This window comes from Eleginops maclovinus, chromosome 18 (assembly GCF_036324505.1).
Source record: "Eleginops maclovinus isolate JMC-PN-2008 ecotype Puerto Natales chromosome 18, JC_Emac_rtc_rv5, whole genome shotgun sequence".
NCBI lineage: Eukaryota > Metazoa > Chordata > Actinopteri > Perciformes > Eleginopidae > Eleginops > Eleginops maclovinus.
In genome coordinates, this window is record NC_086366.1 from 2,272,330 (window position 1) to 2,300,132 (window position 27,803).

Sequence of the window (27,803 nt, forward strand, 5' to 3'; positions counted from 1 at the left end):
GTGTCCCGTGCATAACAATGATTGAGACGCTGTCAGAAAGGTGTGTGTGTGTGTGTGTGTGTGTGTGTGTGTGTGTGTGTGTGTGTGTGTGTGTGTGTGTGTGTGTGAATTCAAGACATGATCTATCATCAAAAACCATCAAATGATGTCGACATAATGAAATGTTTAAAAGTTGGCGAGGCGTAAAGATGATTGAGAAAACTGGCAGGCATATCCTCTGTGTGTTAGAGTGTGTTTGTGTAAATGTTCTGTCTGCACACACACACACACACACACACACAATGTAATCTTGTTGAATCATGTATTTATTTTTTTACACACTATGACCCGTTGAGTAGTTTTGCAGAAAGCTCCGACTTCCCTCAATACTTCATTCAAATTCTGTGTGTGTGTGTGTGTGTGTGTGTGTGTGTGTGTGTGTGTGTGTGTGTGTGTGTGTGTGTGTGTGTGTGTGTGTGTGTGTGTGTGTGTGTGTGTGTGTGTGTGTGTGTGTGTGTGTGTGTGTGTGTGTGTGTGTGTGTGTGTGTGTGTGTGTGTGTGTGTGTGTGTGTGTGTGTGTGTGTGTGTGTGTGTGTGTGTGTGTGTGTGTGTGTTCTTGTGTAATATTACTGCCGCATACGAGAGCTGAGGCGCGGGGGGATGAAATCCTTGCCCCCGTCCAAGCTGAATGTGTTTTTCACTCAAACTGGAAATTATCCATCTCACACACACACACACACACACACACACACACACACAGGAACACTTGTGTAACACCTGCCGTGCGATACACACATACGGTGGCATGTACATTTGCTCACACACCCACACAGACATGGAGGGAATTGGATTTCTTATCTTTTATTTATGTAGAGCTTTCGCAGATATCACACACACACACACACACACACACACACACACACACACACGGATCACATGTGCAGAATATCTCCTTCTGCTTCTTCTTTTAATCAGACCCAGAACAGCACATTTGATGTGAGGAATGCCCGATTTGGGAAAAATTGCGATTTATTTTGACTTTTATTTTGAAATGTTAGTAAATCTTCCTTTTTTGGTATTTTTTTTAAGAGGATCTGCAACACAAAACAATATGTTTATCAGTCTGCAGAATACTAGGGTTTCTCTTCACCACCAAATGACATAACGCTGATATTTCCACATATTTTGCTCTCGTCCATAATTGCAATTTCGATGCCGTTTAGATGAATTGTGCATCTCGATACAGTCTGAACCCTTTCCCACGTCTCCTCTTTTATTCACACCGGCCTCTTGTCTTCTCATCTTCAGTGTTTGAGTGGCATTTTAAAAAAAAAGTGTGGGAACAATTACATAACATCCCTCTGTGTGTCTGTTTGTTCCGCTATTTGTCACACGGTGTTCCTTAGCGTTTCATAACGACCAATAATTGATTGTTGAGTTTTATTTATTTATTTTAGGCAAATATAGGAAATGGCAGCTGAGAGAAACTGGCAATAGCAGCTCACAAAATATAGAAAATAAAAATAAATAATAATGATATCAATGTTAATAGTGACAATGATGATAATAACTATCTTAAATATATAATAATAGACGAACTCGGGTCATTTTAAATAACCAAAAACACACCCATGACATTTACTGTATCATTCAGTTTTCAATTAGAGCTCATTTTAAAAACCATAAATTCAGATAACTCGATGGTTGGACTTAAAAATAAATATTAAAGCCAACAAAATAAGCGTAAATATCATCGGTGGACCATTTTAACCCAGAACCCCCCCCTCCCCCCCCCCCAAGATATGTTGAATTGAGTGAATTTAGAATCAATATTAAGTGGCTTTAGTCAGTTTTGAATAGAAGTCCCCAAGCTTGTTGTCGTCTCTGTTTGTCTGAGTAAAGCCACGAGAGATTATCATATTTCACGTATTTCTCTGGATCATTACACGCCTTTATTGGCTTCTATACTTCCCCCTACACACACACACACACTCACTCACATTAATACACTTCAACGCCCCGAGCATCTCCACTCCTCTCTGGACAATATGGATGATCTGTAAGCCTGGATTTATAACCCTATAAGTCTGTTTTTCTTGGCTCCAAATCTATACGCTTAAGGCTTAAAGCAAAATACCTCCGACTGATCAGATGTATTGCCGAGCGCTGTGGGGGGGCGAAAGACGAAACCAATCAGATTTCTTCATCTGCCTTTGATATCCCGAGGGAAATCAGTGCTGGTCAGTTCACACATTGAACAGATCGGCCAGCAAATTAAAATGGATCAGAAGGAGGGAGATTTCTCAAAGGGGGATGAGTTTCTCAAAGGTCCTTTTTACTTATATGTTTCTGTTCTTTTACATCAAACCCTAAAGCAGTGATTGAAGCTCTATCCCACTCATCACAGTAGATTTGTCATGGAGGAAAAGGAACTAAAGTGAGGTATGATGAGCCATGATGGTCACTGTGGCTTAAAAAAAAAAAAATAGCAACAGCTGTTCGATCTTTATGAGGATGATCTAATAAACACTGTTTGATTGACAGGCGAGGTTTCAGTACAGTATCAGGGAGCATTTGAGACCAAAGTTTAAAAATAAAGTCCTTAGATAGCACATTAAAGTTGCCCTATTCTGCTTTTAGGGGGTTTCCCTTTCCTGTAGTGTGTTCTGTAGGTTTCAGTGCATGTAAATGGTCTGCAAAGGCTAAAATCCACAGGGAGTTAATCTGCCCCCCTCCAGGAACACCTCCGTTTTACTCATTTGTTTACTTCCAGGACATAGTGACATCACTGGGGAACACTCAGGCTAAGGGGCGGGACATCTCTAAGCAATCGACCAATCAGAAAAGAGCCAGTTTAAGAAAAAATACCGTAACATTTCCCCTTTTTAAGGGTCGGTTTACCGGTTGAAACTACTCGATTATATCTTCTACAATTTTCTATAATAATTTAAAGATAAATGGCATTTTATTTGTGGCAAGATATCTTTCCCAGAACAGCTTCCATGTGACTCTGGAAAACCACAGACTGGCTAGTTTCAATATGCAAATTATAGAAAAATGACACTTCAATGCACCTTTAATGTGTCTAATTAAATATATAGAACATCCTCTATGGTTATGCTTGCGTTAACCAGATCTTATTTCAAGCTTTTAACCAAAAACACCTTCCACAAACCATTGACTTCCAGATGAGGGAACAGGAAGTGGTAAAAATGCTGAGTCATGTTGGGGTTTTTATGCCTCATTCTTGCTCCATCGCACTATTAGAGCCGTTTCCTGCTGCTGCACTCAGACTGATGCTCCAGCCCCGTTGTTTCAAAGTGCAGACGGGGGGCGGGGACGGTCATCAAATCAACTTTGTATTCTAAGAGAGGTCAGAGTATTGAGTTGTCACCACAATAAGCATCCCGAGTTTTGGCCGCAGCCCGAGCCCTGGCACGGCCGCGGGGGCTTGGCAGCGGAAACACGAATCGGCTGCTGAGCGTTCGCAGCTTTTGGCCGCGGCTCGGACAGGAAGAGAGAGGGCTGAGTGCTCGATTCTGCTGACGCTGGATCTGCTCACACAGTGTCACCCACTTCTCTCCACTGTACACATGGTCATTCACAGCCGCGTGACGTGTGCAGGGTGGTATTGGATTGCCAGCTAAAGGAAGGATGGGCTGTCTATGAGGGAGTGCTTATAGATCGGTGTAGAGGAATATTTATTATGGAAAGTCATCAGTTTATTTTTATTTTACCACTAGAGGGAAATTAAACTTGCATCAGAAGATAATAAACCACAACTGAAAACAGAATTATTAGAACTTTGATCAAAAAATCACCACAAAAACTAGTTCAAATTTCAAATTACAGTACGTGAAATATTTGTTAAAGGCAGAATATTTGTTACTGTTGTGCCACGTCAGCATGTTTATTGCACATTTTGAGTTGAAATCTGTTGCACTTTACCATTGGAAGCTGTAAACATAGCTGAAATTGTAGATTGAGTTTTGTGGCATGATAATTCATCAGAGAAACCCCAAAAGGTATGTCAATGTGTATTTCTAAGTCAGTGTTGTATGTGTTTAACCATACTCCTTCCTCTCCTCTATCCCTGATTTCGGTAACCACTTCCTCTCATGTTCCTGCTCGCATTTATTGTTCTCTTTATCCTCTCAGGAAGTATAATATTCGAGTGGAGGACATCATGGTGCGGGACGTTCGGTACATCACTCTGAACTGCTGCTACAGAGACCTGCACAACGTCCTGCTGACGGGACACCTCAAGACCCTGGCCCTGGTGGAGTCAGTCGGTGAGACATACGGCACATACACGCGACACGGGTCACAAACAAACCCAGCGGCCTCGGTGGCTCGTTAGAGTACCTGATTGGTTGGTTGGTTGATTGATTGATTGACGGATTTCCCCGGGAACAGCTAGCTGACGACACCTCACTGAAGTGCATGTTTAGTATTCCCACGCCGTCTTAATTATGCAATCTTGCAGGAACAATTAGCTGCGGTATTTAACCAAACACATAATCAGCACGTACGCTCACTACGGCAATTAAATGAAGCAAGACTGCATCCACACAAACACACACACACACACGCACACACACATTCACTGCATCCTGGGCTGTTATTATGTAACGCAGCTGAGCTTTCTGCAGAGCTGCAGCATCAGTTTGGAGACTCCCAAAGCCTGTTCACTCTTCAGTCATAAAACAAGTCTTCTTCCTACTCATATCTCCTTTCCTATTTTTCACCTTACGTCTCTTTCACAAAACTGCTCCACACCTTTTATATCCTCCTCTACCTCACTGCAAAAATAAAAACTAGCAATACAAATAAAACTTAATTACTTAAAAGAATAATTACTGTATTTTTTGGGGTGAGGACGGGAACAATAAAGAACAGTGAACATTTCAAATGAAAGCAATACATTAAATACATATAATAATATAAAAGGTTTCTTTCATGAATACTAATACACCATGTTTGTATTGCTATATACACATTTTCTTAATAGTTATTGTTGTTTTTAAGACAATTTGCACATTTTAAACGTGTTCTTATATTCATTTCTAATATTAAGTATAAAGTTTAATTCTAGTTTAATTTTTGATTTTTTTGCCCATTTTTCTTTCATTGTTTTTGTAAATTAAACATTTTTATTCAATTCTTGTTGTTTTTTTGTCTTCTTGGACTTTTTATTTTAACTTCTTATGCTAATGTTAATGTTTGATTCTATATAATGTCATTTGATCTCTAAATTATTTTTCCTTGTATAAATACTTTTAGTCATGGCATGTTTACTTGAACTTCTTTAATGTATTTTATTTAATCTTTGCGTTACTTTTTTTCCTTCTAAAATGAACCAGCTCTGAACCTACTTTCCCTCGGGGGTAAATTAATTATCTGACTCTTTTCTCCGTGTCTCTCCCAGAGTCCATGATCCTGTTGGGCTCCATCGAGCGAGCCCAGCTGCAGGCGCTGCTCTCGATGCAGCTCGGTCGCTCCAGACGTCTCGAGTACATCCGGGAGCGAGCCGTCGAGGAGAAGAAACGTGTGTCGGTCATTTCAAACGTGGGCAGCGAGGACGGCACCCACCGGGCCAGTCAGGAGGTCCGCTTCCAGGTCAGAGGTCACAGAGGGATGTGGAGAAACCTTAGACTTATATAGTGGTGTGTGTGAGAGAAACACAGGGATGTTAGCCTTAGTAGACCATTTACATGCACAGAAACCGATATAAGACACTACAGGAGAGGGAAAACCTCCAACAGGGACGGATTAAATATTATATTACACAAGACAAACTGACTAAATAAAACATGGGAAGTGTACAACAGAAACTCCATCTAGCTCGTGTTGAATATTAAATTAGAAGACAATATCAGCCCAGTGTGTGAGGATCGTTTATGAATTTTTAATTGGGCACAGAAATACAGCTGAATATATCTCTAGCTATCTTCAGAGAGGCATTTGATCCTCAGAACATTTTCTTGGTTGAAACCAGAACTTCAAGACTCACAGTGAAGAGTTTTTTAGGTCATGGAAAGCCATTAAAGTTGGGGAATTTTACATCAGGGCCAAAAGAGGAACTGTTTTTAGATCTCAACTTTTTTATGATATTTTCCAACTGATTCTGCTTCAGATTAGCCTCAATGTCATCACTGTGAAAACAAAGACTACAGGAAGAGGGGTTCATCTCTTCAGCTGAGATCAGATGTGTGAGTTATGTTTCCTGATCTGTGTGTGTGTGTGTGTGTGTGTATGTGTGTGTGTGTGTGTGTGTGTGTGTGTGTGTGTGTGTGTGTGTGTGTGTGTGTGTGTGTGTGTGTGTGTGTGTGTGTGTGTGTGTGTGTGTGTGTGTGTGTGTGTGTGTGTGTGTGTGTGTGTGTGTGTGTGTGTGTGTGTGTGTGTGTGTGTGTGTGTGTGTGTGTGTGTGTGTGTGTGTGTGTGTGTGTGTGTGTGTGTGTGTAGATCTCCACTGAGGAGTCCTCCTTAAGCCCGACTCGTACAGTCCCTCAGAAACCCCTCAAACCTGCACTGAAGAGATCCTCTGTGGTGGAGCGCCCTGCCGAGATCCCCACCAGTAAGAACACACACAAACACACACACACACACACACACACACACACACACACACACACACACTAGACAGAAGGCAATCAAAAAGGAAAGAGATGAAGGAAGGTTTAATGGATCCATAAGGAGTCCTTAACCCATTTAGGCCTTAAACGCCTGCTAAAAAAGGCCTTTTTATGTCTAAGTACTTCTGTGTAAACCCCCTCTCAAAACCTGAGGGTTTTCAGAAAAAAATCAAAATGTGTCAACGCCTACTAAAACCTTAATTTCTCAGGCTCTACTGCAGATAAAAACATGAGATAAAAAGCATTTGAGAGCGTACTTCTTTGGCTTTCAACTTGACTGACTTGCTTGGCCATAATTTATATAAAAAATAGTGCTAGCCAACAGTTAGCCACGTTAGCTTGGGATAGCTTGTGTTCCTGTTAGCTCCCGGGCTGCATCGCGTTAGCTCTGAAACTAACCTACGGCTGTGGGTCTGAACCGGGCGGATCGATATGATGAAGGGCGAAGCATTTCACATGAGTTTAAAAAAAATCCCTAAGCATCTCTGTCACTCACCCCAAGAGTATTTCAGCAAATCACAGTGCATATACTGTACTTGGCCACGTGCCTCGAAAAAGACCACACCGCTCAAAATGACACAGACGCGTTTGCCAGCCTTAATGGGAACGCACAGATGTGTGATCCGGTTTGAATGGGTTGAACTCGCATAAATCACACGTCTTATTCTCTTTCTGTCTCTTTGGATTAGGAAAGAGAATATTTTAGGACGTAATGGCTGAGGTTGTTTTAATTTAAAAAATGGCAAAAATAAATCCCTCCAAGATTCAAAAGTTCACAAGCTTTATTTGTCATGTGTGCACAATAGCTACAGCACATCTTTTGGAAATGAAAACCTTAAAGCAATGTACTTAACATTAAAAATAAGACGTAAAATGTTGGAAATGACTCAATGCTGCATGCACAGTAAGTACTAAGAAATTACAGAAAAGATAAGGTCAGATAAAACGTTAAATTAAATGATGTACAATACAATAAAAACTCCACTCTAATTAAAGATAAATATGTGGAAATGTGAAATAAAGGCAGTGGTTAACTATCTTTACTGTTACTCAACCCTACACGTCTTTGAATATCTCAAATTAATACATTTCGGTGAAATTAAGAAACAGATAGACCATTAATGAATTAATGAAAATTAAACGTAGTTCATAATCTGGTATAGCATCTCAAAAGCAGCAGCATGAATATGATATATGCATACCTCTAAAGGCATTCTCACAGCACTAGAGGCTGCATATGTACTGTATATATGTATGTGTGTGTATGTGTGTGTGAAGTCTGCCAGGTACAGTGTGTCGATGTGACACCGAGAGCCGTAGGAGAGGATGAGTCACATTCAGGAGGCGCTCAGTTCAGTTTCTGTGTTTTCACTCCAGGCTGTGACGTGTTTGACACAATCCTTTCTCCAAGTTAATAATGAACGATACTCCGGACTGAGACGGTGTTGAACTGTAGATATTTGAGGGTGGAGAACTTGAGGTAACACGAGCATTTATTTGAGGAAAGTTGGTGGCGCAATTTCACGCACACAACCAGCTTACCACGTCGATGTACGGTGTAGAAAATCCTCTTTCCTTTGTGTCTGTGATGTCTGTACTCAGTAAGTGCCAGTAGGTTACATTTGTAGAGCCTTTTAGTGAAGACCAGTTAAAACAACGTCTTAATTTCCTTGTAAAATCATCTATTGGGTCAGTTTCTTTGCAGATGATACAGCCGTATTCGTGACGCTTCTTTAGACAACAATTCTTTTGAGTATCTCAAAGACGGACTGATAATGTCTGATCATTTCGCTGATTTCAAATCTCTCTCTCTCTCTCTCTCTCTCTCGCTCTCGCTCTCGCTCTCGCTCTCTCTCTCGCTCTCCCTCTCTCCTCTTTTTTAGGCCAAAATGATAATTCAGGCATTGCTTTGAAGAACCTGTTCTGCGCCAGTCCCGACACAGAAGGCCTGGAGGTGAGAGAGAGCCATGTCCTGGAATATACCCAACACAAACACACACACACACACACACACACACAGTGCCTGACATCCTGTCGTTCACACATTTTGCACACCCACACAGTCTTATGCTATCTCTCACATACAGTCCTTCACACTCCACAGTACAGTACCTCCCACACAAAAACACAACACACACACACACTGCATCATTTCAGACCGCCTCAATATAAAACCTTTCTTACTTTGTCTTTTAACCAAAAAACGGACTCCTGCAGCACCATGCTAACGGCCGTCTTCATAGAAGTAGCGTTTCGTTTTTCTCTCCTCCCAGTACAGAGTGGTGCAGGGATGACGTATTTTTGCAGATCGACCTGGAAATAAGCTTCACACTCGTCCCCTTGACAAAAAGCAATGGGATTTTTCCATTGCTTTTCAGAAATTTCAATGAAATGTTATGATGCTTCCCTTTGCCACCGCTAAGCTATAGGCGGCTAATGTTTGAAGTTACTTTGAGACAAGGGAATGGTAAATTGCTGACTCATTTCCAGGTTTAAGGACTCATTCCTGCACCTCTCTAAGTGTTTTTTGGTTTTTTTTGCAAAGACACACCGTGTTAACATTGTGTGCTTGTGTCTGGTCGTCCTTGAACAAAAAGAAAAACAACAACATGGAGAGCCCCGTGTCTCCTGAGCTCAGGAGGCCATCCAAACGAGTCCGGATATCCGTAGTGGTAAGAGCCACCGTTCAGGGCTACCCAAATGCCTGGAATCCGCCCGGCAACAGGTTCATCAGCCAATCAACCAATTGTCACCCCCACTTTTTCATTTCATTTCTGGGGCTAATCCCAAACGCCGATGAACTGTTCGTCTGTACCATCGTGCCAACAACCTGTTGAACAGCCTCCTCCTTGAACAACCTCAGACCCCCCCCACACTGACCTTTCACTGTCTCTAGCTGCTTTGTGATTGGCTAAGACTAGGATCCGTTCAGCTTAATGTCTTTCCGTTGGTCTAATGGTCAGTTGAGGTTACAGAGATCACCTGACAGCTAAAATGCCACGTCTGTAAATCCACAAATCCAACAATTTGCTTTCTTAAGTTGCTCCTTAAATGTATTATATGTAGGCCTTTTTAATTCCTTAATTTGGATATTCCTACTTTCGGATAAAAAGGCGCTGTAGGAGAGAGTTATGAACGATGACTGGCACCATTCTTTAACGCAGTTATCGTTCTCTTCTGTTAAAGACATTTCTAAAAAACATAAAACAATGTCAATAGAGGACATATTGTTTTGCAATAAAAAATGAGTGTACCAACATATGCTTTAAATCAGGGGTGTTCCAAACCTTTCTCACTGAGGGCCACATATAGAAAAACATACAAAGGGCTGGGCCCCTCAGTAGAGGTGAGATTTAGTGTTTGTAAGTTAATTTATAAGTTCCTAAAATCAATCAAAAGGTAAATGATGCTTGAAAAACAGTCAGAAATTAAGGGTTTGATTTAATTTGTTACAAGAGGTGTCGGCAGCTCATTCCTTAAAGCAGAAGCCTCAGATTGCTTATTATAAGGGGAAATATGAAGTGTTTATTTCATGTGTTTTGCAAATAAATGAATGGGCCTTTTGTATCTACCAAAAGTTTTCAACTTTAATTGAAAAGTGGGTTTATTACTCATGAATACTACTGTGTAATATATGTTGACCTATGTATTTAATAAGTACAATATAAGACAAGTTTCACTTTTTACTTTTGCTGAGGGCCGATTCAAAATGGACAACGGGCCGCATTTAGCCCCCGGGCCGCAGTTTGGACAGCCCTGCTTTAAATTATGTTTAGCCAATTGCATGTACAGTAGTATAGCCAGGGTTTCAACGGGTTATTTCACAAACTTAGTGTTGTATAAAACCCACGATAGAGTAAACAGACGTCTAAACAACAGGTCATCGTTTTTCAAGCTAGTATTAAGACATCAGGAAAACAACCATTTAAAAAGAAAGAGATATGGTGTCATTTTAAATGTTAAAGGCTTGAATCGCAAAATAAAGATACCATTAAGAAAGCAATTTGCATCTGGAAGAAAAGGATCAAGATGAACATGTGGTCAACAAGGACGAGGCTGTTCAACCAAGCATGCTGTGTTGTCCATCATCAGCTGTTTCACCCGAGGTGTCCAATCAGTGACGGCCTCACAGGGCACGCCTTGTTCCTGGAGTGATGCAGAAATCCCATCACATTTGTTGTAAAGAAACGATTGTATTCCACATGAATTCGGGGGGGGGGGGGGGGCCTGTTCCTCTGTGCATGCAGCGTTAAACACCCGGAGAGGAGTGTCATAGCTCTTCATTAGGAGCTTTAATGACAGCCGCAGCTCAGATGAAATGGTGATGCATGACAATTCCCGGGAGAGATATTGGAGAAAATCACCTCAGACTGGGATGTAGCCGGCTGTCCAATTACAAGCGTCTGTATCCCCGCCCCCCCCTCACAGAATTGGTGCACGCCAATGAGTGAAACGAGATTTATAAATTGAGAAAAATGATTGTACAATTCAAACACAACCAGCGTTATCAGACATCAGCAGCCAATACATTCACGCCGGTTTGTGTGGCACTGTGCCCCCTACCATCTTTCCACTTTCCATCAAACACCAACTCTGGTTTAGTCCAAATAAACCCTTTTTTCAGAGAGCTTGTACTTGCTCTGTGGGGGTCTAACCCTGACCCTTAAACTAGAGGAATAAAAGGCAATACAACACTGGAAATATGGATTTAGCCAGTAGCCATAATTATCCAATTATTCCGTCCCATATTTGGACACATTCCCACACTTTTTCTATCCTTTTGTTTTTAAATCAAACACTATTGAGCTTTAGATAATCATACATAGAGATGTATGTTGGGCGATATGTTGTATTTCCAAATCGTCCGCCCAACAAATGGCAATATCAGATACATTTGAGCCAGTTTGTGAGCAGCACTGTGCCCCCTACCAACTTTCAACTATTCCATCAAACACAAAGTCTGGTTTAGTCCAAAGTATCCCTTTTTGCAGAGAGCTCTTTGGGGGTCTAACCCTGACCCTTACACTAGAAGAATAAAAGGCAATACAACACTGGAAATATGGATTTAGCCAGTAGCCATAATTATCCAATCAACCTGACCCTTAATTGGACACATTCCCACACTTTGATCTTTGTGCGTTAACCAGCACCATTTTTTCAGAGGGTTAGATGTAAGCATTCACTCACTCTTTGAGGAGAGACCCTTAAACTAGAACAACAAAATGTTGATAACACGGGGAAAATGCATAAAGCCTATAATTGGCCAATCCCCCCCTAACCGTAATTTCAACGTATTCCCACATTTTGATCTTTGTGCGTCAATCAATCAATGATTCATTCGTGATCTCGAAATCTCAAATTAAAATGGCAAATCATTGTATTTTCTACCCGTCAAATATGATGTCATCCCGTTTACTAGGAGCCACCGCAGATCTTAAAGAGCTACTTTCCGGTGAGCATGTTATCCACATTTCTAACGAGCATTTCTGTTTCAGTCCAGTTTCACGGGACCAGATATTGTCCTGTAGCTTGTGTATGTAGTGTCTCTCCTGGGACATGTCTCCATGCTTTAATGTTCAGAAAGCTCTTTATTTTTCTCATACTGCCTGTGCTGCAGCACCTCTTTCCTGAAACCAGAGCCCAGTCTGCTCTGATTGGTTAGCTGGCTGGATTTGTTGTGATTTGTCAACAACATGAGATTTAGCCTATCACGTAACATGTGTTGGAGCGCCAGCCAATAGAAGCGCAAGTGTTGCATAGGGGTGTGTGGGGGCGAAACTACCTCTGGAACACAGAGGATTTTAGCCTTTTCAGACCATTTACATGCACTAAAACCCCCAAAAGCATAATAGGGCCTACTTTAAAATGCAGTGTTGCTGTAATCTAGCTTCTTAAAATGAAGAGATGCTTGGAGCATTATTATCTATAGTGTTTGACTAGCTTCCCCGAAACTGCCCTGCATTTCTATTGATTCTGCATCCCATTGCATTACGCGTGCACACCATCTAAACTAGGTTTGCATTCAATCTGAACACATCCAAACAGAGGGCAATGTAGGCGTCTTTTATACAAAGATGATGCACTCCAACGGTTACTGTCAAATGCAATGCAATTAGTGACCTTTAATAATCTCAGCCAAAGAAAAAGAATAAAGTGCGAGCCTGACGTACAGTATGCTCATATTCTCCTCCCTAACATCCTTTTAATGTAAACGTAAATGAAGGACACACCATTCTCTCTTCTTGCAGACATGTTGGTGTCAGTGTAACTCTATTAGCACTATTAATGATTTATCCTTGAGGCACTTAAGGAGCCCCATTAGTTTCACACGTCAGGGATAATTATTGAAGTCTGTACACATTTTCAATCATTCACAAGCACACAGAGCGCTGTCAGACCATCCTTCATCCGTCGCTCCGAGGCTTGTGTGTAAACCCGTTCTGTGCAGCTGATGAATGACTTTTAAGGCTGGATCTTTGCTGAGGAGTAAGGAAGAAATTACAAGATTTTCCCATTCCCAGCCAGGAAATACCCCCAAAATACCCTTTAAATGAATCCCTTTGGTTCCTCACACACTCCTCTGATGCACACCTACAGCAGGACTCAGACGTGCCTTGAGGAAGTAATCGAAAAGTAAATAATTAGATGAGTGTTTTTTCATTGGGTGGAGTAAAGAGTGAACCCTCCAGCGTGTATTTCACACCATTACAGCGCTGCGATGTGAGGCAGCAGCTGTATGACCAAACACATTTCTTCAAACGTGTTAATGAAAACGATGAATCACGAAACGATCCTAGTTTTCCACACATTACCAGAATCTGACTGTTGCAATAACACTGCACAGTTTGCACTCAAGTCAGCTAACAATCATATTTATTATCCCAGGTAGGGTGCTCCGTTAAAGGTCAGAATCTCAAATAAAACTTTCAAGAGCTGCTACCGTTTCCACCGTGTTGAAATTCAAAAGGGGTGAAGTATCTCGTTATGGATTCACCACAGCATGCTGCATTATTCCTGGGAAATAATTGAGCCTTTTAGTTGTTAGCTAGAGTACATGTGGGGATAACAAAGAGAACCAACAGAGCCGATTAACTCTGAGTCAGTGTGATAGTATCCATTGTTTTTGTTGAGCGATGTAGAGTTTTATGTAGTGTCTCTCCTGGGACATGTCTCCATGCTTTAGTGTCTCTCCTGGGACATGTCTCCACGCTTTAATGTTCACAAAGCTCTTTATTTTTCTCATACTGCCTGTGCTGCAGCTCCTCTTTTCACCCTCTGTCTGAAACCAGAGCCCAGTCTGCGCTGATTGGTTAGCTCTGTTGTGATTGGTCAACCGCCTAGAGATGTCCCGCCGCCTTAGCCTATATCACGCAACTTGTTGGAGCGCTAGCCAATAGGAGCGCGAGTGTTACGTTGTTTTTGTGACAGTTGTTCCATTATAGAACAAATAAAATATGACATGACATATTTTATAATATAACAAATAAAATGCAGTTTAAAAAGGAAATATTGAAATGTTACGGTGGTTGGTGGCTTGTTCTACTGCAGTTTGGACCCATCACCTCAATATGAAATCATGTCCATGTCCAAATGCAGAGGAAATATTTGTCCAAGTAATTACAGTATGTTCCCTTGCCTGGTTTTCTTTTGATTTGTGATTAAAAGGAACTTGATATGTGGTTTTAGACACGTGAAAATACTGCGGTAATGTGTGTACCGCGTTTATTGAAGTCATACTTCATATTATATATATATGTATTTATGAAGCATGCAAGGAATAGATCTACCCCTGAAACAAGTGTATAGGGTCTCCTTCCAGCACTTTATCCCCTGCCAAACGTATTCTTTCTGAGTGTTCAAACAATGATGATCAAACACAATACAAACCTCTTTATTTCCTCCGCCTTTAAGCCTTGCCTTTGCATTTGAGAGGGATTATCTTTAATTATGGGACACCAAGGTTCAAAGGGCCCTCATCTACCACTGCTGGTTGTAATCTAATAAAGTCCAGTGATTTGTTAAGTGAACCCAGGAGGAGCACACTGTGCGGCGCGGAGACAGATGGTGCATTAGTGGCGCCGAGATGTTCTTTTCAGATGTGTTAAGTGGGTCTAGAAGCATGTTAGTCATTATTGCTTTGCAGTGTGCTAATTATTAATAAACCCCTATAGCAATGGGAGAGTGCATGTACACTGCACCCTGTCATCAGGAGGTATGTTTAATATTCATCAGTTCATAAGTGCATGTGGAAATATATATTTATGTTATACGTTCACATTAACTTCATAAAGTTGTTTTCATAATTTGAAAAATGCTTCCTGCCCATTTTCACTTTGACTTCCTAGTTTTATTCAACTGTTTGTATTTTATTTTATCTTTAATTGCACATTTTTACTTACATTTCTCACGATTTTACACATTAACTATTTGTATTTCATTTATTTAAATGTATTTGATTTGATATTATCTTTATTTATTTATTTGATATTATCTTTATTTATTTGATATTATCTTTATTTATTTGATATTATCTTTATTTATTTATTTGATATTATATTTATTTATTTGATATTATCTTTATTTATTTGATATTATCTTTATTTATTTATTTGATATTATCTTTATTTATTGATTTGATATTATCTTTATTTATTTATTTGATATTATCTTTATTTATTTGATATTATCTTTATTTATTTATTTGATATTATATTTATTTATTTGATATTATCTTTATTTATTTGATATTATCTTTATTTATTTATTTGATATTATCTTTATTTATTTGATATTATCTTTATTTATTTATTTGATATTATCTTTATTTATTTGATATTATCTTTATTTATCTTTTTATTTTGTTTAGTCTTTTCATTGCAAACTTGAATTTCTTATTGTTATATTTTTTTAATTCTACTTTATTTGATATTTTTCTTCTTGACTTTATCAAAAAATGTAACCAATGTCACAAAACTAAACACATTTTTTCATTGAAACACAGTTTTATATCTTCCGTCTTCACTGAATCCTCAAACGAAGATTCTTTTATGGAGTATTTGTAACATTTTCTTCTCACTTCACCCCCGCAGGGAAAGAGGAATTAAGCTATCACTCCCCCCTTTTCTCCGCTCCGTACTCACCGTATTTATTCTTTGTTTCTGGTTCTTGGTTTTATCTCTGCTTCACACTCCTGGTCCAAATCCTTTCTTGTGTCTTTGTCATATGCCTCCCCCTCCCCTCTCCCACTCCTCCCTCCTTCCATCTCGGCTGTGAAATATTGATGCAGGGTAAATGACATCAGTAGTCCGTTGCAGAGAAATGATGCCATCGCGCCTCTCGGTCTCTCCTCGCTGTTTTTCTCATTATTTTTCCCCCACTCTGGCGTCTTGTGTAATGCATCGATGCTTTATTTATGATGGACTCCAGTTTTGTTTTTTTGGCACCTCGCCTTCCCCCTCTTTATTTCTTTCAGTTTTCGGGGACTTTTCTTTCTTTCCCAATACATGCACACTCGCAGGCAAGCCAACAAAGTTTCACATAAGTGTCGGTCGAGGTGTGTGTGCGTGTGTGTGGGGGGGGGGGGTGGTGAAATAAGTTCTCAGCTTCTCTACCTGAATTCAATTCTAAGTGGCTTTTCACACTCCACTGCCTCTGCCTCACCTGCTGAGCAGAGGAATCACATTCAAATGATTCAAAGGCTTTGTCTGTCCTCATGCACGATAACTACTCTGAGATCCGTCAGTGAAAGGCTCTGCAGATACAATATGTTCAACACTAAACGTGCAAAAGATGGATGGTTTAAGTAAGTTGCAGTAATTAGAATATAAACATTTAAAAAGTACTCCTCTCTCCTGAAGTCTGTTCTATAGGTTTTAGTGCATGTCAATGTTCTGCAAAGGTTTAATCCCTCTCTCCAGAGGGAGTTGTGAAAAAAATAAAGACCTTTTTTGCTCATTAAAGCATGTAAGCATGTCACAGTAAGGCGCCAAATACAACCTGAACGAGAAGGTCAGTCTAACGTCGGAATACGTGTAAGTGTTTGAATATGATTGACTATATGTCACACTGATAGGAATTAGATTTAAAATACTCTAAAATTATTTCGTAGGGCCAGATACTAAACTGTACATTGAGTCTAAAAGCCGACGGTGTATGAGTGTAAATGTTATGGGATTTACAGTACTATTTACAGCAATCAGGGATATAGACGTTTAGTGAGAGATCAGCAGATTGAAAGGAATGATTTCAATCTTTGCTGCACAGTAGATCCACTTTTTGACATTTATGCTTTGCAGTATGATGAAACTGCAGAATCTCTCAGTGCTCGTTGATGCCGGGAGATAACGAGCTAAGTCGCTCTGGCATCTGTAGCCTCGTCTGCCGGGGACAATTACACACATTTCATTGTTGCAGGCTTCCAGCTGCATACATTTAGGGACAGTCCATTATACATGACTAATGTGCAGTTTCTAAGGAAGGGAAGTGTGTCTTTCCATAGTTCAAAACAAAGCTTGAATGTATATATGAGTGTCGTCGGCATAGAGCTGATGTTTTGATTTACTCAAGAAAGTAAAAGTTACCCTTTTTGAAGCAGACGTCCCCACAATCAGTTATTACTATTATTGTAACCTAGTCCTACCTTAGTGTATGCTAGGTAGGTCTTAACCCATTTAAAGTGAATTGTTAAAGAGATCATAGGATATCTTTGCCACGTCTGACCCAACAGTGGATTCGAATGCTGTTTCATATTGTGTAACACTTTAAAATAACTCTGAAGACTTATGACTGAAGTCCCACAAAAACAGCCAAATTAAATACAAGTATGACCACTCTTTAAGAGGTCTGTGTTAATAGGAGGTGTACTATAGGGTTTTTACTTGTTGGCTAGTACAGAATATAAAGTATGAAGATCTCCATCTACCTATGAAAGGCCTCCTCTCTAAAGTTGAAGAGGTTTTACCCAGAAAATGGGATTTTGAAAGATTGAAATACTCCAATCGTTAGGTTCAAGTGCTTCCACTTCCACAGTAGTTCTAACAAAGACTGCTTGACTCCATTAAAAGCGTCCTTCAGGTACCTGATAGAGACAATATTCAGAGGACGGGATAACGTTTTCATTTCCTGAATCATCCCAAAGAGAGAGTGAAATTATCTGCTGAAGATGAGTGTGATGTACTCGCAGTAATTTGTTTGGTGAATTGGTTTGCTGATCCATCAGATTCTGCCAGGGGGACAAATGAAGCACGGTGGATTTAGAATATTTAAAGAACTTCAGGTGTTTTTTACTCAGGTCTGCCCACATTAGGTGTGTGTTTCCCAAAAAGCAGAGCTAGCTTTATTGTACAGTAGTGTAAGAAGAAGAAGGAGGAACCCTTAATGGTCCCACAGAGGGGAAACTTTACATTCTGCATTTGACCCATCCTAGTGTTAGGAGCAGTGGGCTGCCATATGTACGGCGCCCGGGGAGCAGTGTAGGGAACGGTGCCTTGCTCAGGGACACCACAGTAGGACCTGGTCTTTCGGGTCCTACCTTCCAGTTCCCAGGCCAAGTCCCTATGGACTAAAGATGCATGAGCAAGAAATGGCATCCTATATCTTGCATAAAGTCCAAGATGCTTCTGTTGCGGCTATAGCCAGTCTCCATTCCTTCCATTCGTTTGACCATTTGTCGTAGGACAAACCATTAAAAATACAATATATCCAAGTGCATTTAATCACTGATGGTTAAGGATATTGCAGGATTTCAGCATCGATTGCGGTCAGCAGAAAGTTTGGCCTACAGACTCCCCCCCCCTCTCTGTCCATACAAAACCCCAGGTGAGTGCAGCCAGGTTACACAAGAAACATAGGAACACATGGACCCCAAATCTTGCTCCTTCAGTCTCCCCCTCCATATGTAGAATACAGAACGGTATATGTTGTAATATACATGTTTTAATCGACTATCCAAACAAAGCGTTGCCACAAGCCTCGAAGGCTTTTACTACCACAGTGCGATTGATCGTTAACATTAACTACCCACCATTTTTACAACTTTTCCCGAGGCTGTTAAGACTGTTTCACAGCCCCAACGTTATCGTTCACACCACTGTAGTTGGCACAAAGTCATTACGGATATTATTTTACAATTGCATTAGAGTCTAATCAGATACACAGAAATAGAACTTGAAAGCAATAAGGAAACTGAGCATCAGCAGTTAGTTCTCTGCACACAAGTGATCAGTAATTATTGCTGCAATGGGTCCCTATTGCACCATTTAGTGTGGTGCAGGCTGCAGATTTAAACAACAGACGCCACTACATCCAGCATAAGCATGAGGGATACATCTGATAGAGTCTTTAGGCATCATTGCACCAAATGAAAGAGCTATTCAGAGGATAGAAAAGAGGTAGATGTGGACTTTATCCGAGAGAAACTGCAGCACAAGAGCCGCACCAATAATAACGAATCACTAAAACTCCTTGTTCCGGATAATCTGTTCTATTTAGGGACATTTTATAGGTGCCACAGGAGGAATTAACATGTGTTTTGTCTATAATGTGAGTTGAAAATGCTATTTTTCACCAACCAATATGAGCTGTCGTGGTCCCCAAAGAATAGAAAGTATTTTGTCTTTTAAGGAACAAGATCTCTAACGGGATTCAATACTTGTTAACCATGCCACAGTTATTGATGGTCCTCAGAGGAGGAATCCTCCTGAGGTTGGTATTCTTGTGACTTCCCTCAAGAGGTGTGTGGATTTAAGTAGAATATCTTAGTAGCTTTCACGTGGATTGTCAGGAGTTTTGCTTCACGTATTCATGTTTCCTACAGGGTAAATTATATTGACTTAGGTGAATCTCAAACTTTATGTTTTGGTACTAAAATAAGCTCAGATATTCATAGTTCTCAGCCAATGTATCCCAATTACTTTTGTGAAGAGGTAGCTTTTACTTAATTGTAATCAACAGACATTCATGATCCCCAGTGGATCAATTCTTAAAAATCTGACCTGGCCTTTCATATATGCCATACATATCAGGGTCAGAAAAGTTGTCCAGAATGTAAGTTTATCACCAAATATCTGCTAAACTAATGACAGCCCCACAAGCCTCAAGTTTGGTTAACAAAGAACTGTCTCCGCAATGACTTTGTTGGATAATCCTGAGCCAACAGGTCCTAGGCTCCACATATTTAGTTTTTTAGACTCTGTTTTAAATTCCTGTTTGCAGCCGAAATAAAAGTATTTCAAAAAACTGACGAAGCCTGAAGAAATGCAAAGAAACACACAGGATTTCTTTAGATTACCGTCGGCCTCTCAGACTTTGGTAATGTACTTTTTGTTGTTGTTTATCTGAGACTCCTGCTGTGGTCAGCATGTGTGAAGGCGTTGAAAGACGTTATCCTACTTCCTTTTCAATTCATTGTTTCAGGGTGGCAGCAGAATATGTATATGAAAACCCTGACTACGTAAAATCAAAAGTGACCCTTTTTAAATCTGAGGGAGATTGTTGATCAAGATTAGGAAAACAAAGATGCTAATCCTCCCTTCAGCAAAATTGGAAGTGCAAGGAAAGCCTTACCACTACCGCTTCTTTCTATCGTGGGCGGAAGGAAGGAAGGATATCCGGAACGAGAGGCAGCTCTTAATCCAGATTTCCACAATCATAAATCTCTGTTCATTATACGCTTAAATCCTACAGTGTGTGTTCATGATACGGCGGTTTGGGTGGTGGATCGTGTGTGTTCCCAGCTGACCTGGTCTTGCATGGTTGCCACTGATGGAAAGATGGATAGCTGCAGGGAGGGGAGGGGGGGGGGGGGGGTGCAACAGACCTCTTTAATCTTTGGTCATGGAAACAGCGCAGCAAGCAATACAGCTTCATCGGCCTTTGTCAGCACTCTCACATGCCTCTGCACCCACACACACGTCTTCAAATCTCATTTGAATATGCCCACACGGTTGCTCTGATTTCACTGTCAGTCATTCACACAAAGTTTGCTATCTCACTTCCCCACACACACACACACACACACTTGTGCCGAACTGCTGTATCCAGAAGCAGAGATTTGCTCTCTTAATAGAGCAGCTAATCTCTCTCAAAGCACCTATTTAGCATGCACAGTCCAACCTCTCTGTCTCTCAAGAACGCACCTTCTCTGCAAACACACACACACACACACACACACACACACACACACACCGACCAAAGCGATTTGATCTCTCCATTAGACTTTAGTTTACATTTTCCCCCATCAACACCAATGGCGACATTCAGATCGCCCTTGTGACAAGCAGATGATAAGTGAGACAGCAGAGATAAGTGCTGGAGGTGTGTGTGCGTGTGTCTCCTCTCACCGGCTGCAGCTTGCATCATGCTACAGTAAGGCACCTTTTTTTTTATAGCCCACGGCAACAGTTGCTAGGGTTACCAACAGGTCGTTCACCATGGCGATGAGGATAAATGAGCTCAGGGCTCCCATCAGCCCCTGGGTCACACACACACCATGACTCCCTTTATCTAATGCACACACAGACACACACACACACCATGAAGCCTTTTATCTAATGCACACACAGACACATGTTCACACGCACATGGTTTCTTAAATCCTGAGAAGGTAAATACCTGTACTTGAGCACGTGACTAAACACTTAGAGAATGTATTTCACAGTCACACACACATGGACCTTTTGGAAACAACTTCACACACTCTCAGAGCGTCTCTGTAAAGCACAGTGTTGCTTTGAATCAGGGACAACCTCCGATAGTTGAAAATAAAATGACTTAAATCCTGTATATTTAGCAATAGACGCTAATATGCAAAGAAGTTCCACAAAAAGTCAGATTATATAGAAGTCTATGAGAAAATATCCAACTTCTCGCTTGACTTGTTACCTTAGTCAACATTTTCCTTCTTAAGTGGCTTCAACTTGCATTCTATCAATATAGCATGATGTTCATTTAGTAAGTTATGGTCCAATTTAGAATATGTATGTTTGATTTTCTCCACACACACAAAAAGTCAGATTGTATAGAAGACTACGAAAAAAAATACCCACTTTTCTTTTGATTTATTACTTGAGTCAACATTTTCTTTGTTAAGTGGCTTCAAATTGAATCCTTTCTAATAGCCAGCACAGGGTAACTCCACTAATTGATTGTATAGAAGTCTATGAGAAAATGATCCCTGTTGTTACTTCATTAGGTATCGCTGTAAACTTTTTGTGAAAGAGTTCATGGTTTTGATCTCTAGTTTTGAGTCTTCTTCAATGCAGCATGATGTTCATTTCGTACATTATAATCCCATTTAGAGTAAATTTATTGAACTTTCTTGCTTATTTTCAGCAGGGAGCGACTCCACACACACAAACAACTCAGATTGTATAGAAGTCTATATAAATAAATACCTTTGTCACTTTATTTGCTACATATTTTCCTGAACAGTTTATGGTCTCAATCTCTATTTTGAAGTCCTGTTCAACTCATGTTCATTTTTAAAAGTAAAATTGAAAATAAGGCAGTGTATGTTTTAGGGGCGGGGTTACATGGTGATTGACAGGTTGCCACCACAGTGTTTCTGGTTTTGGTGTTGTGTTTATCGTCTTAAAACTTGTGAAATGAAATTGAGTTCTAGCAGTGGCCAGGCAAAATATCTTGTTTGGTGTTTGGTTGTACCATTCTACTTCCTTTCATGTCAGTTCTGGCTCCAAAAACCAAGATATGGCAGCAGTAAAACCAAGATGGCAACGACCCAAATGCCCAACTCGATGCTCTTTGTACCCTTTGTTCTTAAGTACAATCCGTGGTGTAACTCCAGTTTATCAAACAGCAGAGGCAGCGTCAGCTCGTCAGTGATGAGCCGTGAGCTCTGAGCTCTCCACAGATCCATCATTATATTAATGATCATCTGCTCTGACATCTCATACATCACATCCCCCGCACTCATTAAATGTACTGTAGTCGCTCCTTCAGTCACACATTTCACATTTCTGTCCATCTGTCTCCAAACGGCGGCGCTGCATCGCTCTGACGATGTGATGCATGAGTGCATATGTGTTTTCTATATGTCAACTCACCTTCAGTGTGAAGTTGACCAGTAGAATTGTTAGTGTTTGTTTACCATTCCTCTCCCGGTTGTGTATCCGTGTTGTAGACTTTTAGTTTCTACATTTAAGTGTGAACGTATTTAGACTTTCTGTACTGACTGCTCTCCTTTTACTTCTCATCTACAGGACGATGTAGACGTGGAGGATGACATGACTATTAGAGAGGTAAGACACACACACATACACTTTACAACCAATTATGCAAGAGAACCCAATTAGGAAGCAGCTTACAGAACAAGTGGTGACATTTGGCAAAACTTGAGATGCATTTCCTCTATTAGCACTATTTATTTTTGTGATTATTTATTACCTTAGTATTAGTGTGTGAGGTTGTCTGCTTGGTGTGTTTGAAATTAATTAACCTTGGTGAAGGAGTGTAGCGTAGAGAAAGGAAGAACCCATTATATTTTGGAGAGGATAGGAAAAACAGGGGAGATAAATTACACTTTCGCTCAATCCATTATTTCCCACGAATCCTACAAGTATGTGGTTTCAATTTGACATAAATAAAAGCATATTGGGTTTATTCGAAGCGTCCGATTATTCCACATTTGGTCCCAAAGTGTGCTTTTCTGACAGAAATGTGCACGTGGAATTGCTTCATTAGTTTTGACTGAATGAGTGGGGGTTTGAATACCCGACGGTCGACATGTCTTCCAAAAAATAAGATTGAAAGACAAAGAAAAGGATAGAAACAAAACACAGTTATCCTTGAGTCTTTGTTTGTGTATCAGCCTTAAAGTAAACTTAAATCTGGGCTTGCTCATCCCACCATGACTCCTTCAGACTCCTCAAGATCCCAAAGACGGCCCGATTACCCTGAAGTCTTAGATATTTTTGGACCATATGACATCATTCATAATTCATCCATCAACAGCACCTCTCATTTCCTGTCTGTCAGCCGCACATCCCTCACATTTCCCCCCTCCTCTCGGCATCACTCATTGTTCACCTCTCGTACGTCTGCCGTGTCACCGCGTCTCTCTTCCCTGTTCACCTCCCTCACCCGCCATCATCAGGTGATTTATGGAGTCACTCAGCATCGGGCCCGCTCCATTGATTGTCTATCAGAGGGTGGGGATTCGTCAGGAGGGGTTATGTGTTTGTTTGATGCCTCTTGCCTTCTGATTAGGGACTGACACAAGGCATAAAAACATCTTCTGTTAACAAGATCTATTATGCACGCTGTCACTTCAAGTCAGGCGTGTAAAATAAAGAAATAAATACATGATTTGACATCGACCAATTATGGCTAACCGCTTACATGTTTTGGATCAGAATGCAGAAGTAGAAAAGCTAATGTTGGGCTATAAAGGAACTACAGCACGGTCACATGACTTCACGTCACCACCGCTAAGCTAAAGGAGGCTAATGTTGGGCTATAAAGGAACTACAGCACGGTCACATGACTTCATGTCCCCACCGCTAAGCTAAAGGCGTCTAATGTTGGGCTATAAAGGAACTACAGCACGGTCACATGACTTCACGTCACCACCGCTAAGCTAAAGGCGGCTAATGTTGGGCTATAAAGGAACTACAGCACGGTCACATGACTTCACGTCACCACCACTAAGCTAAAGGCGGCTAATGTTGGGCTATAAAGGAACTACAGCACGGTCACATAACTTCACGTCACCACCGCTAAGCTAAAGGCGGCTAATGTTGGGAATTATTCTGACTTGATTTATTGAAGTCAAGTCAGTGTCCTCTTCCTCCTGCTGGTCCTCTGCGATGTTTTATATCTTATACTCAAACCCCTTTGTGTGTGTGTGTGTGTGTGTGTGTGTGTGTGTGTGTGTGTGTGTGTGTGTGTGTGTGTGTTTTGCAGATTGCAGAGTGGGAGGAGAGGCAGCTTGATGAGCAGGTCAACTTTAGCAACTGCAAGATCGACCCCGCCCCCTTCCAGCTGGTGGAGCGCACATCGCTGCATAAGGTCTGATTGTTAATACAGCCGTGTGTGTGTGTGTGTGTGTGTGTGTGTCTCAATTTGCCTCTTAACTATATACTGTACTGTCTTTCACTTTATCCTCCGTGATAAAAGGACTTCTTCTTCTTAACAGTTGCTTCTCTTGAGTGAACATCATGATTCTCTACCACTTTACATAAGATATCAAATAAATGCATTATAACAGATTCAAAAGAAACACAGGGTGATAAGAAAGGGTAATACAAAGGGAAGTTAAAGAGGAGATAAAAGAAAGCTTAACTTAATGAAAGTGAGAATCCTAATGCAGTGTTTAATACGTATGAGTTCTGCCAGGTTTTATCTGAAGAGTTATCAGAAATGCTCTTTTCCTTTTTTGAGGATGTAAACATTCACAGAAACAGAACCACCATTACCCTCCTCACACCTTAATAAGAGCTGTGTGGAACAGTGCATATATGAATAAATAAAAGGCATTTCTGTGACACATTTACCATTTGTTCAATACACTGGATACTCTTGTTGCTCCTGGCTGGAGTATGCAAACACACACACACACACACACACACACACACAAACTCGAGCCCATCGTGCCGTAATGAGTGCATCATAAAGAGAGAATATTGAGCTTTTTAGGAGAATGTGTGGATTTACTTTTCCTCCTGCGTCACCCTGAAAGAAGCTCACACACATTTCCCAGTTGAAACCCTCACCACACACACACACACACACACTCCTCTGGTTGTGGAGTCACCTGATGTCACCCATTCATACTGCCCCCCCCTCTCTCTCTCTCCCGCTCTTCCTCTGGGCTCTGTGTGAATACTCTTTAAACATTTAAGAGAGGGATCCTGCACCAATCCATCTCCCACCCCCCTCCACTGCACACGGCCAAAAGCCAATACCATGCACAATCTCCTCCAGCATATTAAACACCGCCCGACGCCGCTGCTGTATGCCGCTGCGTGTGTGTGTGTGTGTGTGTGTGAAGTTATTCTCTCTCTAAATCTCGCCCCGCTCAGCTTCTCTGGACCTGGCTACCATTTATCTCCTGCTGTTTTCTGTTGTTGTTGTTGTTGTTGTTCTGTGTTGGCATGCAGGCCTTTTTGAAATGAACAAATCTGTTACTCTGAGTGTTTACATGGCGGCTGTACTCTGGGTTTGTTACGCCCGGAGCCTCTGTCAGCACATTTGAGAAGTGGCGAGCAGCACTCACAGCCAGCCGCACCTCCCGGAGCAGATGTAGTAACAGAGAACTTGCTAAGGCCTTTACCTCGTAGTCTAGAACTCAGATTTCTCTAGTGCCTCTTTCCCACCGAACCTGCTCCAGCACTAGCTCCGTGTTAGAGCTCTTCTGCGTCCGGCTCTTTTTTTTAGCCCCAATTGTGTTTCCACCGCCCAGAGCCCGAGTGGTGATGCGTCATTGCATATTTTTTTGCATCATGATCGACAACAACAACAACAAAGGGAGATTTTATCGAAGCGCTGCTCCTTTTGCTTTTGCTTTGTAAAAACCAAATGGAAATAATTGGATGACTTCGCCATGAACTGTCCATTCGTCAAAGCGACGTTCAAATGTTCTTCCCAGCTTTCCTCTTGGGAAGACCAGATTCCTAGGTAGCTGGTCTCCTCAGCGGACCACTGCTGCTTCAGTTTTGCATTTTACATCTTTTTGTCGTTGGCATTGCTTTTTGTCGTTGTTGATCAGGTTAACCCCGCCCCCTCCCTCCAACGTATATGGTTCTCGTCTCTAGACTGACAGTTTTTTGGATCCAGCTAAACTCCGGTTTTTCCAAGAGCCGGCTCCGCTGCGGTGGCAACAGGAAGAACCGCTGTTTATCGGGCTCTAGCTCCAAGCTGGCCCAGGATCCGATATGGTGGGAAAGAGGTATAGGAGTCAAACAAACTGAGCTTGGCTATCCCAACAACCCCAACTGAAGCTCAAAAGGGAATGCTCAGAATGAGTTTTAACCCTTGCAGATTTTACAACAATAGCAAACATTTTTAAAGCATGCTTACTCAGCCTTATATCAAATAATGAAACCCTAAGTTTGATTGTAATCAGCTTATTAGATAGTTTCAAAAGTGATTCTCCGCCTCGTATATGTTGGATAAAAGTTAGCCTGGCTGGATAAAGTTAGCCTGACTGGATAAAGTTAGCCTGGCTGGATAAAGTTAGCCTGGCTGGATAAGGTTAGCCTGGCTGGATAAAGTTAGCCTGGCTGGATAAGGTTAGCCTGGCTGGATAAAGTTAGCCTGACTGGATAAAGTTAGCCTGGCTGGATAAAGTTAGCCTGACTGGATAAAGTTAGCCTGGCTGGATAAAGTTAGCCTGGCTGGATAAAGTTAGCCTGGCTGGATAAAGTTAGCCTGACTGGATAAAGTTAGCCTGGCTGGATAAGTTTAGCCTGGCTGGATAAAGTTAGCCTGGCTGGATAAAGTTAGCCTGGCTGGATAAAGTTAGCCTGACTGGATAAAGTTAGCCTGGCTGGATAAGGTTAGCCTGGCTGGATAAAGTTAGCCTGACTGGATAAAGTTAGCCTGGTTGGATAAAGTTAGCCTGGTTGGATAAAGTTAGCCTGACTGGATAAGGTTAGCCTGACTGGATAAAGTTAGCCTGACTGGATAAAGTTAGCCTGGCTGGATAAGGTTAGCCTGACTGGATAAGGTTAGCCTGACTGGATAAGGTTAGCCTGACTGGATAAAGTTAGCCTGACTGGATAAAGTTAGCCTGACTGGATAAAGTTAGCCTGACTGGATAAAGTTAGCCTGACTGGATAAAGTTAGCCTGACTGGATAAAGTTAGCCTGACTGGATAAGGTTAGCCTGACTGGATAAAGTTAGCCTGACTGGATAAGGTTAGCCTGACTGGATAAAGTTAGCCTGGCTGGATAAAGTTAGCCTGACTGGATAAAGTTAGCCTGACTGGATAAAGTTAGCCTGACTGGATAAAGTTAGCCTGACTGGATAAAGTTAGCCTGACTGGATAAAGTTAGCCTGACTGGATAAGGTTAGCTTGACTGGATAAAGTTAGCCTGGCTGGATAAAGTTAGCCTGGTTGGATAAAGTTAGCCTGGCTGGATAAAGTTAGCCTGACTGGATAAAGTTAGCCTGACTGGATAAAGTTAGCCTGACTGGATAAAGTTAGCCTGGCTGGATAAAGTTAGCCTGGCT

General features: G+C 41.2%; 1 protein-coding gene across 1 annotated transcript in view; it reads left to right on the plus strand.

Moving 5' to 3' along the window:
• Positions 1-27,803, plus strand: part of clcn2c (chloride channel 2c) — a 141,275-nt gene that overhangs the window by 103,728 nt on the left and 9,744 nt on the right. Inside the window, 8 exon segments of the mRNA XM_063907260.1 lie at positions 4,138-4,271; positions 5,408-5,598; positions 6,445-6,556; positions 8,498-8,568; positions 9,212-9,286; positions 12,034-12,066; positions 22,832-22,870; positions 24,534-24,638. Of these exon segments, the coding sequence (XP_063763330.1) occupies positions 4,138-4,271; positions 5,408-5,598; positions 6,445-6,556; positions 8,498-8,568; positions 9,212-9,286; positions 12,034-12,066; positions 22,832-22,870; positions 24,534-24,638 (760 nt within the window).